Genomic DNA, 19,023 nt, shown 5'->3' on the forward strand with positions numbered 1-19,023 from the left:
TCATTTTTGCCGAGCGCGATTATGACGTGGAATCATTGCCTGATGGAGCTGTTAACGCTATTTCCCTGAATCAATTTAAAACCATGATAAACACAACAGAAACTCACAATTACCTTGATTTGAATTTTGGAACTAGATTTTGTCAAATCATTCATTGTCGCCTCAAACTCGGCTGTAGTGATCTAAACGCAGACATATATAATCGGCATATATCACACACACCCAGGTGCTCATGTGGCTATTTTGACGAAGACGTTATTCACTACCTTTTTACATGTCGGAACTATCAAAATTTAAGAACAACTGTGTATTTTTATATTCAAGAACATGATGTTAAAACTACTTTATACGGTAACAGCGCATTGAATAACTCAACTAACCGTGACATTCTTAACTCATTACACCAGTTTATTTCTAAAAGTAACCGCTTCCAGTGATTAATTATCCCCTCAACATATATATTCAGTGTAAGACAAATTTTATATAACGTGATTTTCTGCGGCAGCCCATTTCGTTGCTAGGCATAACCAACACCTCAACGAACATATTTGTTACTCAATCATATATCTGTTATGGTATTATTCTTTTGTTGTCAAATTATCTCATTTGTGTATCCAGCTATTAATTTTGAACAATGTACTGGAGCGGCGTTAATATAAGCCACTAGGCTTGTTCGCCTATCCAGGTTTCTGCCTTGGTGAAATAAAAAAATGTTTAAACCAAATATATCAGTAACTTAATAAATATCAGAAGGTATCAGCTAAAATGAGACATGTTACGGAATTGCCGTATGAGATGTTATGGTTATGTAATTTGAACATACGAAAGTATGAAAACACATCCAAGGAAATAATACTGTGTTGTCCAGCTCAGGCTCAGGAGAAATTTGTTGTCACTGTGAGAGCTTTGCCACGCAAAGGTTCGGAGATGCCGTTTCGGGATATTGTAAACTTCAAGCGTTTCAGATAATAAATCATGTTTCCCTGAACACACATACAGACAATACAAGTATTAGAGAGAGCAGTGGGAGAAGTTGCGTTTGATAGCCCGGGCCAAGGCGGACCGAAAGCGTGTGATACTGTGTCTTTGTTGAGAATGTATAGAAAATAAACACATTTCAAGATACATGTGTGAGGTTAAGGTTGTTTTTGACAGCACGGGCCAAGTCGGGCTGAAAAGAGACTAAACACTTTTGATTGAGGCTATGTTGAGAATGGAGAGAGAAAAGGGCTTCACTTTAACGAACCAGTTCTCTTTACATGTTGCATTTGATAACATTACAAAGTGATATTTAGGTAGATATAATACCAATCTATGGATTTAAACACATTTCAAGACACATGTGTGAGGTTTAAGGTGCGTTTGACAGCCCGGGCCAAGCCGGATCGACAGCTTGTGATACACTGTCTTTGTTGAGAATATATAGAAAAGAGAGCTTCACTTTGAGCAAGGTGTTTGCTTCAAATACTACGCTTTAAGACTCTGTGAAGTGATATGTAGGTGAATATAATACTAATCTATGGATTTAAACACATTTCAAGATACATGTGTGAGGTTTAGGTTGTTTTTGACAGCAGGGGCCAAGTCGGGCTGAAAGAGACTCAACACTTTTGATTGAGGCTATGTTGTAAATGGAGAGAGAAAAGGGCTTCACTTTAACGAACCAGTTATCTTTACATGTGTCATTTTGTAACATCACACATTGATATTTAGGTAGATATAATACTAATCTATGGATTTAAACACAAATCAGAATACATGACATGTGTGGGGTTTAAGTTGTTTTTGAGAGCCCGGGCCAAGGCGGACCGAACGCTTGTGATACACTGTCTTTGTCGAGAATATATAGAAAAGATAGCTTCACTTTCAGCAACGTTTTCGCTTCAAATACTACGCTTTGAGACTCTTTGAAGTGACATTTAGGTAGATATAATACTAATCTATGGACATAAACACATTTCAAGATACATGTGTGAGGTTTAAGTTGTTACTGATAGCACGGGCCAAGTCGGGCTGAACAGAGACTAAACACTTTTGATTGAGGCTATGTTGAAAAATGAGAGACAAGGGCTTCACTTTAACCAGGGATACTCTACAACTTATAGAGTCTCCCTGCTTTAACGGAGCAGTTTTCTTTACATGTTGCATTTTATAACATCACACATTGATATTTAGGTAGATATAGTACTAATCTATGGATTTAAACACAAATCAGAATACATGTGTTGGGTTTAAGTTGTTTTTGAGAGCCCGGGCCAAGGCGGACCAAACGCTTGTGGTACACTGTCTTTGTTGAGAATATATAGAAAAGATAGCTTCACTTTCAGCAACGTTTTTGCTTCAAATACTACGCTTTGAGACTCTGTGAAGTGATATGTAGGTGGATATAATACTAATCTATGGATATAAACACATTTCAAGATACATGTGTGAGGTTTAAGTTGCTTTTGACAGCACGGGCCAAGTCGGGCTGAACAGAGACTAAACACTTTTGATTGAGGCTTTGTTGAAAAATGAGAGACAAGGGCTTCACTTTAACGGAGCAGTTTTCTTAACATGTTGCATTTTATAACATTACAAAGCGATATTTAGGTAGATATAATACCAATCTATGGATTTAAACACATTTCAAGGTACGTGTGTTACGTATAAGTTGCTTTTGACGGCTCGAGCCAAGCCGGACCGAACAATTGTGGCCGAGATAATGTTGAGAGTGTGGGGAAGAGATCGTATCATTTAATGGTGGGCATGCTTTAAATACGATAAATAGTGAATTTATGGGGTGGTATGTGATTGGATAAAGATGTAAAAACACTTTCGGGCCAACGGAAATGTGTATCGGAATTGACTGAAGTATTCATACGTTTTTAATCCTGTTTCGTTTAACGATTCCACTTTTAGACGTAACCTCGGTCAGACAGTTCACAGGCTGCTCGTCTTCTTGAGTTTTAGCCGATTTACTCGTAATAAAGTTATTATGGTACGCGTTTGTGGCTTCCGATTGATCATTATTATCATGAGTGTATGTTGCATTAATTACTTGTAGGCATGGTTTTCGTTAATGAGTTTATTAGCCAATAATATAGTTGGCCCGCCTTGGCCCGGCCCGGCCCGACTTTTAGGCCATCCCTTTTTTTTCTGGCCTTGTTATAAATAACTCATCTCCCTCTGAAAAAGTACTGTCGGCGCCTTTGATCTTTCACCGAAGCATCTTAGAATTATATATAGATTTTTATAATGATATGATGGTATATTTCGGCAGTATATATAAGACATTCTAAGATGCTTCGGTGAAAGGTCAAAGGCGCCGACAGTACTTTATCAGACGATAATGTGCACTTTTTGCATTACGTGACAATGTATTGGCGTCACTGCGCCATTCTAATCTGCCCCCTCGTAATCGAACACTTTTGCATTACGTCACAATGTAAGCGACGTCACGATGCATGTCAGTTGCCATCGCCTCGTACAGCCTCCTACGTAAGTAAACTACTCCGTTGCATCCCGTTTTTTGGTTTGCAGTTGCTTCACGAAGATAACATCACTGGTGGAAACATTACGTTTATGTTTTACCACAGTTAAAATGTCTCAATTCGACCAGAGACCATATAATATTATATGGTCTCTGATTCGACTCACAAGTTTTCAGCGAAACGGTAACGTTCGCAATGTTTACATTCCCACAATGCAATCGTGGAATGTCGCTTGAGTACTCAGCTTCATCTGGATGTACTGATCTAACTTACGTTGGTAGTAGCAGGGATACTCTACAACAGGGTTATATAGTCTCCCTGGTAGTAGAAATGCGACGTTCATATTGCCCCATATGGTTTACGTTAATGACAGATGTAATTAACATAATTTAAAGAAGATATTTAGGCCTACCTTTAGAATACAGCACCACAAACTTTAAAAATACGTCATAATACCCTTTTACGTAATGTAATGTGATTTTGTTCGAAAGCACGTTCTCGAAACAATGCCCTATGACGCCTGCATGGCAACACTGTTGTCTGGCTCAGCGAGTGCGTATAAGCTTAGCTCACTGGTGTTTCATCTCTACGAGCTGTCATTGCATAAGCCCAACGATGTTGAGAGTTTCCAGTAGTTGTATACCGGCGGATGCGCAATATTTTGCAAGCACCAGTTTGAAATATTTTTCTTTTTTCACTAATACGCTCATATTTATTTGTATTACGGGCTGCTGAGGTGTTATTTTTTGTGTATTTTGTATTTTGTAATTTTTTAAATTTACATATATATTTTTGTCATTCAGTAATTTGCACCATTACATAGAAAAGTGTTTTATTAGTATTATATTTTTCGAAGCGGTAATTATGCATTACACTAGACACGTCAGTCGTGTTTGTGCCGGTTCGGTCAATGCATTCTATTTATTAGGATAAATTCAAGGGATTAGGGCTAGGGTTAGGGCTAGGGCTAGGGCTAGGGCTAGGGCTAGGACTAGGACTAGGTTTAGGACTAGGGCTTAGGGCTTAGGGCTTAGGGCTTAGGGCCTAATGCAATATAGTAGGTACATGTCCGGTGGTTCGGTCAATGCATTCTATTTATTAGGATTATTTCAAGGGGTTAGGGTTAGGGTTAGGGTTAGGGTTAGGGTATAGGGTTAGGGTTAGGGTTAGGGACCTAATCCAATAGAGTAGGTACATGTCCGGTGTAATACGTGGGTACCATTTGTTGTTTTTCCTTTTTGCATTTTAATACTTTTTTTTCACACAAAAACGGGAAACCGAAAACGTCGAAAGTACATTATGAAATGGGTTAATGTAGAAATTTTGGGCTAATGGAAATTGGCCTGGGATTTGCACTCAAGCCTCTTTCACACGCAACATAAATTTTGTAAAGTAATGATTCGAAGGCTAACTCACCCTCGTGCCGTCACTACACATACTCATGTCTCCTTCGTTCCTTAGTGCGATCCACATTATCCTTAGTGTTCTCTACATCACTTTTCTGTCACAAAATCACCGATTTATATAAAATCGCGTCATTCATGCATGCACAGTGAAATCTACGTCTGACGCCTGACGTCAACAACCCTTTTCAGTTTGAGGCATATCGGCTCATTCCACGCCACACGTTAATTTGTAGATTACGGAATGGGACGATCGTGCCAACTAGCACCAGATCCATTCGGCAATTGTCCGTAGAATCAAATCACGAGACCCCAAGTCTACCCGTAGCATTCGTAATTGTCCGTGACCTATTCGACTCTTTCCGTTCATTTCCATGACGTCACAGGAATGACTCGATAAATTTGCACATTGTGCAACAGTGTGGACGTAGCTCAGTCGGTTAGCTGTCGAGCTAACAATCCGAAGGTCGCGGGTTCGCGTCCGACGGGTTCACACAAACTGGTTGCTTGTCTTAATGACACGTGACCTACGGCAGAGATCTTCCTCACGAGAAGTTGTGGTGCTGTATTCTAAAGGTGCTCCGATATTTAATCCGAACGTAAACCGTCATCAAACAGTTATCATTTGTTTTTTCTGGTAAGGTTCGTCTTAACGTAGGGGGCAGACAAATCAATAGAACAGCGCGCCAGTTAGCCCTGTGCGAGGATTCGTAATTTAGGTTACGGGCAATGTCGTTTGTTTTCTTCCTCAAATTAATCATAATTATCCTTAGAAAGTATTAAATTTGGCATCTTAGAAAAGATATCCAGTTCGCTTTAACTATAATTGTTCAGGGCGAAAGTATGCTTTATTACACTATACATGGTGGTAGAGCGATCTGTATTTCTTAAATGTATTTCAATATTTATATTCATATTTCAGGAGTATGGCGTCCCAAGCTAAGAAATCTCGTACGTCTTACAACTGCAATGACTGTGATCAAGAATTTTCTCACAGGTCGTGTCTGCTGCAACACAAGCGAACCACTCTTTGACAGGAAGAATTTTACTGTGACTACAGTAAACTGAGATTCACCAGAAAGGACAACTGACAACGACACATGAAAATGACCCATGTCCCAATGCAGCAAGTGGGTGGTGGTAATGACAGAAACGATCAGCCTTGTGATCTACAGGCCTTCGGCGGTACGGTCAGCGTCCATACCATCCTCGGGGAAGAAATCGAGAAACACGACCCCATGCAGTGTTTGAGGAGTCGTTATGAGGAGATTGTGAATGTTCTTAAAAACAACATCAAGAAGAGAGGCGCTCTAAAATGGTATCTGATTATCAAAGTAAAAATGACCCGAGACGAGAGGAAACCACAGACACAGTATAACTATTTTTCCGTAGGAAGTGTCAGATTTCCCTGAAATCTAAAGACATTCATGGTAACCTAAGGGAATCCATCAAGAAAATATTCACTTCTTATATAGAATATCAACGTCAGGGAAGTAACTGTAGACAAAGTTGAAGAATTGACTATTCATACAGCTCGTTATCGTCCCCTGAAAGGGTCAAGTTACATCCCCTTACCTATCACACTTAGAACCAAACACGCCATCATCAATGTAAAGAACAGGGACCAAAAATGTTTCATGTTGCATTACACCAAGCCCTAAAAAACCCAAATACAGGAAACATGTTGCAGACCAGGATTTCTCTGTAATAGTCTTTCCAGTCAAGTTTACCGATATTCTCAAGTTTGAGACACAAAACCAAATATCCATCAATGTCTTTGGCTACGAGAAGAAAGAGGTGTTCCCTCTCTATGTGACTAAACAACCACTGGATAGACATGTAGACCTGTTGATGATCTCGAATGACAAGAAAACCTACTACTGTTGGATAAAACATTTAGCGCTCTATTCTGTGGTCGAGTCCACTTCAGGGGGAAGGTATATCCATGTCCTTACTGCCTGCACTGTTTCAAAAGAGAAACTGCTCTTGAATCACCTCCCCTACTGTCAAACGCACGGGCCCCTGTCATGTGACCGTACGTTCTGAGGGACAACCCATAATGAATGCAACATCAACTATAAGTTTTACGGGGCGTATCCCAGTAGTCTTTCATAACTTGAGAGGTTATGACAGCTTTCTCATTATGCAGGCTATAGGTAATTAAGGTGCAAGGCAAATTGATCAACTGCATTCCAAACAACATGGAGAAATACATTTCTTTTTCTCTAGGGTGTATGGACTTCATTGATAGTTTCCAGTTTATGAGTTCGAGTTTGAAAAAGCTAGTCAGCAATCTAGCTCTGGAAGGTTCTTCAAAATTCCATCATATGAGGCTTCACTTCGGCTTTGATAACTTGCCCCTGCTCCTGAGAAAACAAGTCTACCCCTACGAATACTCTGATTCACCAGACAGGTTTATTGAGACCAGTTTACCCCCAAAAGAGGCCTTCTACAGTTCTCTGTCTGGAGACCATATCTCCACAGAGGATTATTCCCACACTCGTACAATCTGGGAAACCTTTCAGATTCAGGACTTGGGTCAATACCATGACCTGTACACCCTCACTGATGTCCTAGCCCTAGCCGATGTCTTTGAAAATGTTTGTACTGTCTGCTTCGAATCTTATTAGTTGGACCCAGCCCATTTCTACACCAGTCCTGGTCTTGCCTGGCAAGCTGCTCTTAAAATGACGGAAGTCCGATTGGAATTGCTGACTGATATTGACATGCATCTGTTTATCGAACAAGGTCTGAGAGGTGGCATCTCCATGATCAGCCATCGACACGCCAAAGCGTGGTGTACCCAACTAAAATCCCAAATACCATATTGTTTACCTGGATGCCAAGAACCTTTATAGATGGGCCATGTATCAAGCTCTCCCCGTCTTTGACTTAACTTGCTCTCGCAGGATGAATTACCCGACATATCTCAAATACCAGACGATGCCCTAGAGGGATATATCTTGGAGGTGGACCTGGACTATCCCAAGGAGCTTCATGACCTCCATAACGAGTACCCCCTAGCACCTGAGAAACTGAAAGTGACAGAGAACATGTTGTCTCCCTATGCTGAGAAACTTCTAGAAAGTCTTAGTATGAAAGGGACTTCTATGGAGAAGCTCATCCCTAATCTACGACCAAAGTCCAAGTATGTGGTCTACTACAGAAACCTAAAATCCTATTTGTCCCTGGGCATGAAGCTGACCAAAATTCATCGACTGCTCCAGTTTGTCCAGCGACCTTGGTTGAAGCAGTACATCGAGTTCACGACTGACAGGAAGAAGCAAGCCAAGAATTAGTTTGAGAAAGACTTCTACAAGCTCATGAATAATGCTGTTTTCGGCAAGACTATGGAAAATTTCCGTAGACGAGTGGATGTGAAACTATACTAAGCAGCAAAAACACGTCATTTCGGAATTTTTCTTCGCATAAATGTATAACTGTAAACCCATTTAATGTTTTGATTGTATATTTTTACAACATTTCAAACTTTACCTGAGCAAAGACATTCCTTCCCAAACTCAGAATTGAACCCAGGAAATGGTCTCAAAAATGCACCCTGACCTCGGAGATGGTACAGTGTTCTCCATGTTTTTTATGTAACTCATGCTGCACGTGCTTTTCACAAGTATCAGCCCCATAAAATGCACCCCCAAACCTGGTTGAAACATTTACATTACAACGTCAGCAGGATGCCGAGACTCATGACAGCTCAGAGGAACCAGGCGCTAGGAAGACTTGAAGCTGGCCACACTAGCCGTTGCCAGTCACTTCCACGTCAACGTTCGGACCATCTACAGGCTGCAGCAACGTTTCCAGGCCATCAACACCACAAATGATCGCCCCTGTACCGGCAGACCAAGGGTTACCACAAGACAGCAAGACCGCCATGTTGAGCGACAGCATGTACAGAATCCCTTCATGCAGGCATACGAAACAGCACGCCTGACATTGGGAACACACAGAAGGCCAATCAGTACTGATACAGTACGCCAACGTCTTAACAGCAGGAACCTCCATTGCTGTAGAGCTTACCGTGAACCTATCCTCACCCCTTGTCATCGGCGTCAACATCTACAGTTTGCCCGATAACACCAAAACTGGCAATACAGGCAATGGAGAACTGTTCTGTTCACAGATGAGAGTCAGTACTGCGTATCAACTGCAGATGACAGAACAAGAATATGGCGACGACGTGGCCAGCCTTACTCAGACCAATGTGTTATGGAAAGAGACTCATGGGGAGGTTCAAGCATCATGGTATGGGGTAGAATAGGCCTGAACCAGAGAGTGGGTCCTGTGGTGTTCCAGAACCTTGGTCCAGGGAGAGGAGGCGGCATCACAACGGTGCTCTACATCAACCAAGCTCTCAGACTCCACGTCATACCACATTTCGCATGTCACCGGAACAACATTTTCCAGCATGACATTTTGAACATCTTTGGGATGAAATTCAGAGGAGACTGAATAATGGCATACCAAGGCCGAACACAGCCAATTTATTGCGCCAGGCTTTTCTCAGAGTGTGGTTCCAGGTGCCAATGGCCTTCATCAATCAATTGGTGCACTCCATGCATAGATGCTGTGCTGCAGTTATTGCCGCTCGTGGTGGTCACACTAGATACTGAAGTAAAGAGTCTGACCGGACTGCAAATGTTCATGTAATGTCTTGAAATTATTATTATTAGAGTTATTCATTGATTTGTCAAGATATTGTACACAAAGTTTTTTGGGGGATCCGCTTATTATGTCAATTTCTGAAATAATTTGATTACAGTGCCTATCTATTTTTGTTTTCGTACTGACGTGTCTTTTGCTGCTGAGTATAGTACAAGGGTAGAAAAGGGCCAGGAAATTGATTGCCAAACCTTCCTTCTATGCTTTTCGAAATTTCAATCAAGACTTGGTGGCTGTCTACATGCTCAAGCAGAGGTTGTATCTCACCATTCCGGATGTCTCCAAGATTTTGATGTATAATTTCCATTGCAACTACATCAAATCAAATTATTGCCCAAGAAGTCAGCTCCTGTTTACAGACAGAGATTCCCTCTGTTATTCTATCCAAACTGAAGACATTTATGCTGACATGCTCAGAAACCAACACGTATTCGACACCTCAGACTACCCCTCTGATCGCACTCTCTTCAATTTAGACAATAAGAAGGTCCTCGGGAAAATGAAGGACGAGACCCACCGTATCCCAATTCAAGAATTTGTAGGGCTCAAGTCAAAAGTGTACTTGCTTATCTACAAAGAGAAAGGTCAGCTGGTTGAAAAGAAGACCGCCAAGGGCGTCAAGAAAAATGTCATTCAAAAGGAAACCAGACATGAAAATTATAAACAATGTCTGTTTAAGAGACAAATAGACGTCACAAATGACTCATATCACAAGTTACAACCATGACCTCTACAACATCCAGCTCAACAAACTGGGTCTCAGCCCTTTTGATGACAAGAGATATTTATTGGACGATGGGGTTATCAGTCTAGTCTATGGTCATTGGAGGATCGCCACACTTTTAAAGTAAAGAATATCTAGAGTGTCTTTATTCGAGAACTGATCGTTGATGCGTGAATATGTATTCCAGTCCAGCGTGTTCTAAGCAATATGTCTGGGTCGATGATTTGACTCGTGATATTCATACAAAACATTCAGGAGAAGATCTCAAGCAGCAGCAGCAGCAGCAGACACAGCAGACCACCACCACATGGTAGAAAGATTGTAAAGCGTAACTGTACAGCTGTATATAGATTGTAAGGGTGGCTTGGGGTGGCTGTCCGACCAATGTCCATTCTGCATGCAGGGGGATATTAAATATTGTGTATAGAAGTTGTATATTGTTGTTGTGTATTTCACTCCATAAGTTTACATTTACGCACGCAGGTGCCAATAAAGTTACACAAACGGACGACTTGAGTTTTTTTTCAACATGGCAGCGGTCCACACTATATAGACGCTATTATGACCTAGTTTCACACATGCAAGGATGTGAAAGGGGACATCATTAGCGTGGGGGTTGCCTCTCGACTTCAAGGAGGCTACTCAATTTCTATGGAAGATAACATGGTTAAGGGTGTGGCAGGTTTCTACCACTACTATTAATAATGTTGAGTATTTCCTTCACACACGAGAAATGCTAAATGGGAACCTTTGTGGGGTAATCTGATGGTGATACCACGAATTATACCTAAATTCATTAACTTACCATCAAGTGAATGAGTGCAAATAAACAGGTGTAGGTTTATACCACCAAACATGGATTACAGTAATCGCTGTATAGTGGCTGTATTTAATTGCCTAAAAGACTTGGGGGTCGACACTGTTTTGAGGATGCGAACAAAACTTCATTGTTTGTATAAAACAAATGCATAATATCATTTGCTGTGTACATTAATTAAAAACTGTATATACCCATTTACCTACGTACATTTTCAGATTTTTCTAACAATGGGGTTGATTTTGTATACAGATTCAAATAAATCAAATGCGTGTTTTTGATATCACATTGATACATGACATGATTAAATATCGAGGTAAATACCACAGAAATAAAATCAAATTGGATCAGTCATCATGCCATCCATGCATCAGAAAATCAGAAAAAAGTTACACTGCTGAAATACTTTATAACAATAAAACTAGAACTATTTTCCAATAATGGCATCTGATGGGCACCTACCATTCTTATTGTCCCATTGTTTAGGTTGAGATTATGCCAAGGTGGACAGATCGAAGTCCATTCTACAATATTAAACCTGACCAATGAAATCATAGGTCAACACAGATGTCTAAATTTTCCCATGAGTCTGGCCATGATGGTCACATGGAGTTTTACCAAAATCAGTGTGGCCTTGCCTATGAAATTGCCAATAAATTGCATTTTACATTACTTTATGACACAATTTATAAAACACAAGCCCTTTTGATGAAAAATAAGCATTTTGAGGTCAAGGGTTGGCCATGGTCATACCATACTTTTTTCAACTGGGTGCCACCCTTGAGTTGTTGGTGATATTAACAATACTTAGTACTGTAATCATTTAATCTGTTTAAATTGCTGCTTGAATAATATGTACCTCCAAAATCAATCTGCATTTTCTACAAACACATGTCTTACACACGTCAATCCATAAATTCAAAATGCTTCAAACTAAAATTGAATGGGGAACTCATGATCCTTCTTTTTCGTAAGATAGATTTTATTTCTAACCAGTCAGTACAAAACGAGTTGGCAACAGAAAGGAGTAGGTGGCAGAGTCACAATTACATAAGAGTGAGCATTCAAAGGTCCAGTAAAATACATGCGAGAATACAAAGTTTGTCTAATATATAAGAAACAGTTCCTTGGTTATGTTCTTTAAATGAATAATGATTTTTTTAACATACTAATTCGATTATGATGTATGCATACCTGCATCTTTAGTGGTTCCAAGTAAACCCAATTTAAGTTGAATACATGTTCAACAAATTAAAGGAGAGAAGGATGATACCCAAAACATGGCATTTAGTTTCCCTTGAACAACATCCCGTGAAGGTCCGGGTTAGAATGAACCTTCAGTAACCCATGCTTGCTGTAAGAGGCGACTAACAGGATCGGGTGGCCAGGCTCGCTGGCTTGGTTGACACATGTCATCGGTTCCCAATTGCGCAGATCGATGCCCATGCTGTTGATCACTGGATTGTCTGGTCCAGACTCGATTATTTACAGACTGCCGCCATATAGCTGGAATATTGCTTCCCCGCGGAGGGTCAACTTGCTGCCTCAGAAATGCTAAGGTATGAATAAGAAAGAAATTCGTGAAAAGCAAAATTACAGAACAAATGTATACACTAAATATCAAAAAGAACCCATTTAGGCTCCAGAAACATAATGTGACAAAGGGTGTGACAGGGGATATATAATGTGATGAAATATGAGGAATTCCGTAACCTGACAAACTGTTTGTTCTTTGGATGGGTGTGGGTTTCACAAACAGTCATCACAAAAAGTAAAATGAATTAATATGGTTATAAATGATGATATTGATTGTATGAACAATTCCACAATGAGTGAAATGGCTGTTATCTTGGCGAGATGTGTTGCTATATGTGAGAGCCCATGATATATGATTTTGTTGTTGTCAGTCTGCCCTAAGAGGGTTTTCTAATCATGTGCTGTTTCATATGGGAAATCTTTTGATATGATTGAACCTCTTATAATGCTGAATTGTTCTCTCCTTTAATTTGATTTTGCTTCAAAAACAAATTGAATTATATTTTATATGTCATCAGTTGTCATTTCATGTCTAAGAGAGTATCTCCATATGACTCTCCATATACAGAGTGACATCTCACTTTTTGTTAACATATGTTCAAGCCTTAAAACAACATTTTGACCATACATACTTTGACTATTCATTACTTTTCCCCACAAGATTTTAGCAACATTACACTAAATTGCCTCTGAATAATTGATCAAAATTAGTGACCCCTCAATTCAAGTCTACTGTCTGTCCCATTTCACAAAAAAGATTTGAAATAAGTTATGAAACATTGTACTGAAAATATACCCTTGCTGCCTTTTGAAGAGGAATTGGGCCCAGTTTGTAAATATTTGCCATATCCTTTCCACACATAAAGATTCTTAATGTAGATTGAAAAGCTACCCCGTCCCCATATATTCCTCTGGGTGTACCTAAAAAAAAAAATTAAACCATGTGATCAGTACATACCGTATGAGACTATTAGCTTGACCTGTGCTAACTACTAGATTATAGTATTATACATTAGTATTGAATGCTTAAATTTTATTACATGGTAGCATTTTACTTAATAACATGTCAAGTTAATTCACAAAAAAATTATAATTTCCACCAATGATATCACATCTTCCTAAATGCCGTATTCAATTCTCAAACCAAAACCAAAATACCTAAGCCAAGAACCCAATCACTGCAAATTGGAGAAACAGTTGGTGTGCTTTCTGATGTACCAGTTACAAAGTACCCACTACCAGTTTGATTAGATCAGGAGACAGTGTTTATCATAGCCTAGATTACAATATAAAGTATGCTTTGGCAATATGAAACCAGTCACTCACCTAGCCAGAGTACCTGTGTCAAAAAGAGTACCTCTGTCTGATCGTCACATATTGCACAGTCCATTCATGTGTTTTGCTTGTTTCATGTTGATAAAAACAGTAATAATAGTAATAGTCCGCTTATATATGGCGCTCATATCCAGGCACATTACCTGCTCACGGTGCTACGTACACTACTATCCCCAGTAATAGGACATCATACTATCAGACTATCTGATACTTTTTCAACTCCCCGGGGATCATACAGCCATGCTGCCTGTTAGGCGCCATCAATTAATCGCTCACATTGCCAGAACATCCTCATGGGTACCCATTTTACAGCTGGGTGAACTGAGACAACGTGGATCTAATTATCTTGTCCAAGGATACGACGCAAATGTGCCTACCTCGGGACCCAAACCTAGATGCCTCCACAGGGGATCTAACCCGGGCCTTCAGGCAGTCACTTTACCACTGCACTATTGTGCACCACAAAAGCCCAATAGTGCAATTGATCACACCTAGATAAATGTGCACCTGTCATCGAAAAAACATCCTAAAATGCGAAAACGTTTTCCATTTGAGTAGTTTTCCTCCCCATGCTGTCATCAAAGTTCTACAGAGAGTGAGCATTGCAGTCACTTTCATGTGTAAAACTATAGTTGTCACACAATACACTGTCACAGTTTTAGTAGTATACCTAAAAAATTATGCTGAACAATATGAAAAGCACACTGAGAGGCTTGCAATAAGCCTGTCCTTATTTGATAAAAAAACGAGAGAAAGGTCCAGTCATGTGATCAGCCTCTGCAGTGTGATCAATGGAGCAGAAGCAAATAGAAGCTATTATTAAAAAGGTAAAGTCAAAGACTGAATTTAATAAAACACCAAAATATTATGTTCCCACATACTAACTGTACATATATGCTCCGATTGAAGCAGTTGCTGTCAAAGGACCAACAGTTTAATTAGGTAGTTCTGAAAGCACATGTTAAGTTACAATACACTGTCGCTCCTCTACAAACCTTTTAATTTGAGAGGACATATGAAATATGGAAAGATTGTTCTAGCATGAAGTCCAACTAAATAATCATATAATCCATGATTTAATGTGATGACAATCCGTCTCCACAGATGAAGTATTTTCTGAGCTCCAGCTTCTTAGGGAAAGCCAGTTGCAGATGTGTCTTGTGATTCCATCACTGCACCTATACTCTCCATAAATGGCACATAATAAAATCTGAAACAAACAAACAAGATATGATACACATATGAAAATAAGTAAGGTTCAGTAATCACGTTCATTAATGTTCAAACTAAAAAAGTATTTGAGCAGAAATATCCCTGACATCACAGGTTCTGGAATGCCATGAAACTTATGACATACAAAGATATACCTGGGTCAATCTATTTTTTTGTCGTGTTAAATCTCAGTAATAATAAACTCTGGGTATATATAGGCATGGGGATACATAATTCAATCATTTGATTTCCAAAACTGTTATTGATATATCACATTATTGCATATCCCCACAATCCTGATAACCTCACAGAAGGTGATCTTAATATTAGATTACACAAAAACAACCTGTCAATTTGAATACTAAATGTATCTCTCACAAGAATAGAAAAGTCATTTATATGTGATGAGGTGAGGTGAAATTGGGTTTAACGTCGTGCTTGAGAATATTTCGCTCATATAACGACGTGCATGTTTGTGTATGTGTATGTGCGGCTGCTTGTACACATTATACTGACTCCGAGCCGACCAGTCCTTGTTGTACCCATTAATGCCGAGCGCCAGGCAGGGACCAACAAGTACCATATTTTACCATCTTTTGGTATGACGTGGTCGGGGATCGAACCCGTGACCTTCCGCTCTCCGGGCGGACGCTCTAACCACTACACCACGGAGGCGGTCCCATTTATATGTACATAAGAAACAATGACATGTTTTCTTAGTAATTGTTAGTAAACTTACATCTGGATTATGGTAGCCTTTATTCCTGTGGTTACACAGATACATACAGAAAATGAAATGAAAATATAAACACTTAGTCATAGCTACTTCCAGTGGTATGCATAATCTGTCTACTGAATTATCTCCCCTGATCCTGATGTCACGGCATTGTTGTTTGAAAACCCTTTACAATTTTTCTGAAATAACTGATACACCATATATCTTCTAGGATAGAATCAGGGGGAGGAACGGGAGGGCGATAGATCCCATAATCCAGAGGTAGGTTTATTAACAATTACTAACAATACATGTAATTGTTCCTAATTATAACGTAAATATTCCCTCTGGATTATGGTTGCCTGAATCCCACATAAGGATGGAGGGTCCCCTTGAAGATGATCCAGTACATACCACTAGATGAACCTTAATCCACTACGAATAACTATGACATAATTTGAGATATCCTTAGATTATTTCCATATTGGTCAGTAGTAGTGAGGGATGAAATCCTTAAGGGTTCCCAAGCAATCCCTTACTTCTATTTCCTTATTTATGGTGACAATATTGGGCTTAATTCAACTTATTCTTGGTTTATGACGACACTTCCGGTTCTATGACGTCACTTCCGGTTATATGGCGTCCCTTCCAGTTCTTGATAAATTCCGTCCATATAGCTTAATTTGACAACCATAAAGGGGGAGAAGATAGTGGCTTCCCTTACCCTTTCAATGGTGCTCAGATGTTAGGTTTAAGGACACATAAAATCCTTACCTTATCTTCTTCGGCAATCTGTGATGTCATTCCACCAGTGATCCCTCTCTGTCTGTTATCTGTCACGTCCAGATCAGCAGCTTCCAATCTCTACTCTGATCCAAACTACTGCTGACAATTGGTAATTACAAACAAATACACACACACACCCACACACACACCCACCCCACCCCTCGATGGAAGCCGTAACGTCTCTGAGATAGAAATTGATGTACGTATTCGGAGATTTCCACTGACGGTTGGAAATCACCTGCTGATTAAGCAGCTAACGATGTAGCGAGAGCCCTGATTTCATGAGGTGAGAATTTCTTATTGAGTCTAGATCCTGGTCACGAAAGGTGTATGATATGGTTTTCCGTAACCAGGATGAAATACTGTTCTTGGAAATATCTGAGTCGACGTTGGTCTTACAGGAGAGGAAAAGTCGGCGACGATTACGTCTAAAGCCTCCCTGCTTGTTGAGGTAGGCTACAACTGTCAAATTGTCCAATACCAACATCACACTTTTCCTGTGAAAATGGGAAGCCCAACAACAAATTGCTTTTAAGAGTGCCAACATTTCCAAGCAATTGATGTGTAGACTGCTCTCCTCAGTGTTCCACAGACCCTGAGTCTGCAAATGATTCATGTGGGCACCTGGCGGCTGATGGCTAAAAGTGACTCCCGGAAGAACATTGCTGTCTACCATCCACCAAAGTATCTCTCGTTAGAATTGATCCGGAGGTACAATGAGAGAGTCTAAGTCTCGAGCACGAAACTGGTTGAGCGAGATCTGAGGTATCCTCAAACATATCCTTCCCCTTAGAGTGTAATCCTGCATGGAGGTGAGGGAGCCCAGGAGGGACATCCACGAACAAATTGAGACTGCTGGAGGGTCCAGAGTAGTTGAAATTTTTGCACAGATCTCGAGCCAGTGCTCTTGAGGAGTGTAAATCCGGCATGACTTTGAGTCCAGAATGGCTCCCAAACACTTGATCTGAGTGGAGGGGCTCAATTCTGACTTTACCGGATGTACTATCAGACCCAGGTGTGTGAAGATGTGGAGAATGAACTTTGTCTGTCTGATAAGTACATTCGTCATCACATGTCTAGCTAGAAAATCGTCCAGATATCCGTGTATTGATATATGATGATGATGTAGGAAGGCAATAACTTGAGTTAATACCATCGTAAATAACCATGGAGCTAGTGAGATTCCGAACAGTAAGACTTGGAACTGGAACCTGTGACCATTCACAGCAAACCTTAGGTATTTCTGGAAACGATGATGTATAGGTATGTGCAGATAAGCGTCCTTGAGATCTATACAGATGAACTTTGAGTTTTGATGGATTAAAGTTGGTAGATTTTTCAGGGATTCTATTTTGAACTTGTGAGGTTTCCGTAGAAAGTTCTTGTTTAACAGCTTGAGATCTATGATGATACGCATCTCGTCCGTGTCCTTCTTGGGGATGAGAAATACCGGGGAATAAAAGCCGCAGATTCGGTCTGATGGAGGAGGTTTGACAATCACCTTTTTCTCCAACAGCTAGTCTATCGCAAGATTTGCCCCCACTAAAAGTTGGGCCTGGAGGAAATATCGCCGACCCGTCGGAAAACAAGTCACAGGGGTAGATTGTCCCATGGAAGAATGTAGCCTCTCTCTATGACAGAAAGCATCCATTTGTCTGAGGTTATAAGATTCCAATTGTCCGCATATTGGGACAACCTGCCCCCTACCGGAGACTAAGTTACTGGTTGCACAAAATTGAACTCCATTTTCAAGTCGATGGGCAATTCCGGTTCGAAAGGATGAGTTAAAGGTTTTGCGTGACTTGAGTCAAAACTTCCTGGCGTTGGGTCTTGAGCCCCGAAAAGACCTGGCGCCCCTACCTCTACCTCTAGCTGAGGTTGAGCTCTTATGTGATGAGTTAGACTGAGTGTGTGTCCCGGAATCCGAAGCACAATCAAAGGCCAACCTCTGGAAAGGCCGAGATTGGCTTGCTGTAACTGAAGATCCACGAGATGTAGTTGACAAGGGCTCCCTTTTGGACCTAGGGATGGCCTGCTCTTGTTCTGTTTTAACAGCGCCGAAGCCAAAATGTGGTTTAAATTCTGAGATGCCATTGCATCTCTAGCTTCAATAGCTTCCTGACACTGTCCACTAAAGATACTGTCTGAATTTAATGGTTGCTGGCAAAGCATCTCCTTAGACAGTTCCAGAAGATTCCTGATGGAATTAAGTTTCTGAATTCTCTCAAAGGCTGTGAGGCGGCCCAAAATCCCAACTTGATATTGCATAGTATCTGCTAAGGATTGATATACCACGTCTAGGAAGGAATGTGCAAGGGATATGATATAGGGACTAATTCAGGACA

General features: G+C 40.3%; 1 protein-coding gene across 2 annotated transcripts in view; it reads right to left on the minus strand.

Moving 5' to 3' along the window:
- Window positions 1-12,055: 12,055 nt before the first annotated feature.
- The window catches only part of LOC124285238, a 290,116-nt gene continuing 283,148 nt past the window's right edge, over window positions 12,056-19,023 (minus strand). For both annotated transcript variants that reach the window (XM_046721444.1, XM_046721443.1), the window contains exon 14: window positions 12,056-15,175. In XM_046721444.1, the coding sequence (XP_046577400.1) occupies window positions 15,097-15,175 (79 nt within the window). In that variant the 3' untranslated portion in view covers window positions 12,056-15,096. The remainder of the gene's footprint in view (window positions 15,176-19,023) is intronic.

The sequence above is a fragment of the Haliotis rubra genome, unplaced genomic scaffold (assembly GCF_003918875.1).
Source record: "Haliotis rubra isolate DU_JTF1 unplaced genomic scaffold, ASM391887v1 Scf356, whole genome shotgun sequence".
Classification (NCBI taxonomy): domain Eukaryota; kingdom Metazoa; phylum Mollusca; class Gastropoda; order Lepetellida; family Haliotidae; genus Haliotis; species Haliotis rubra.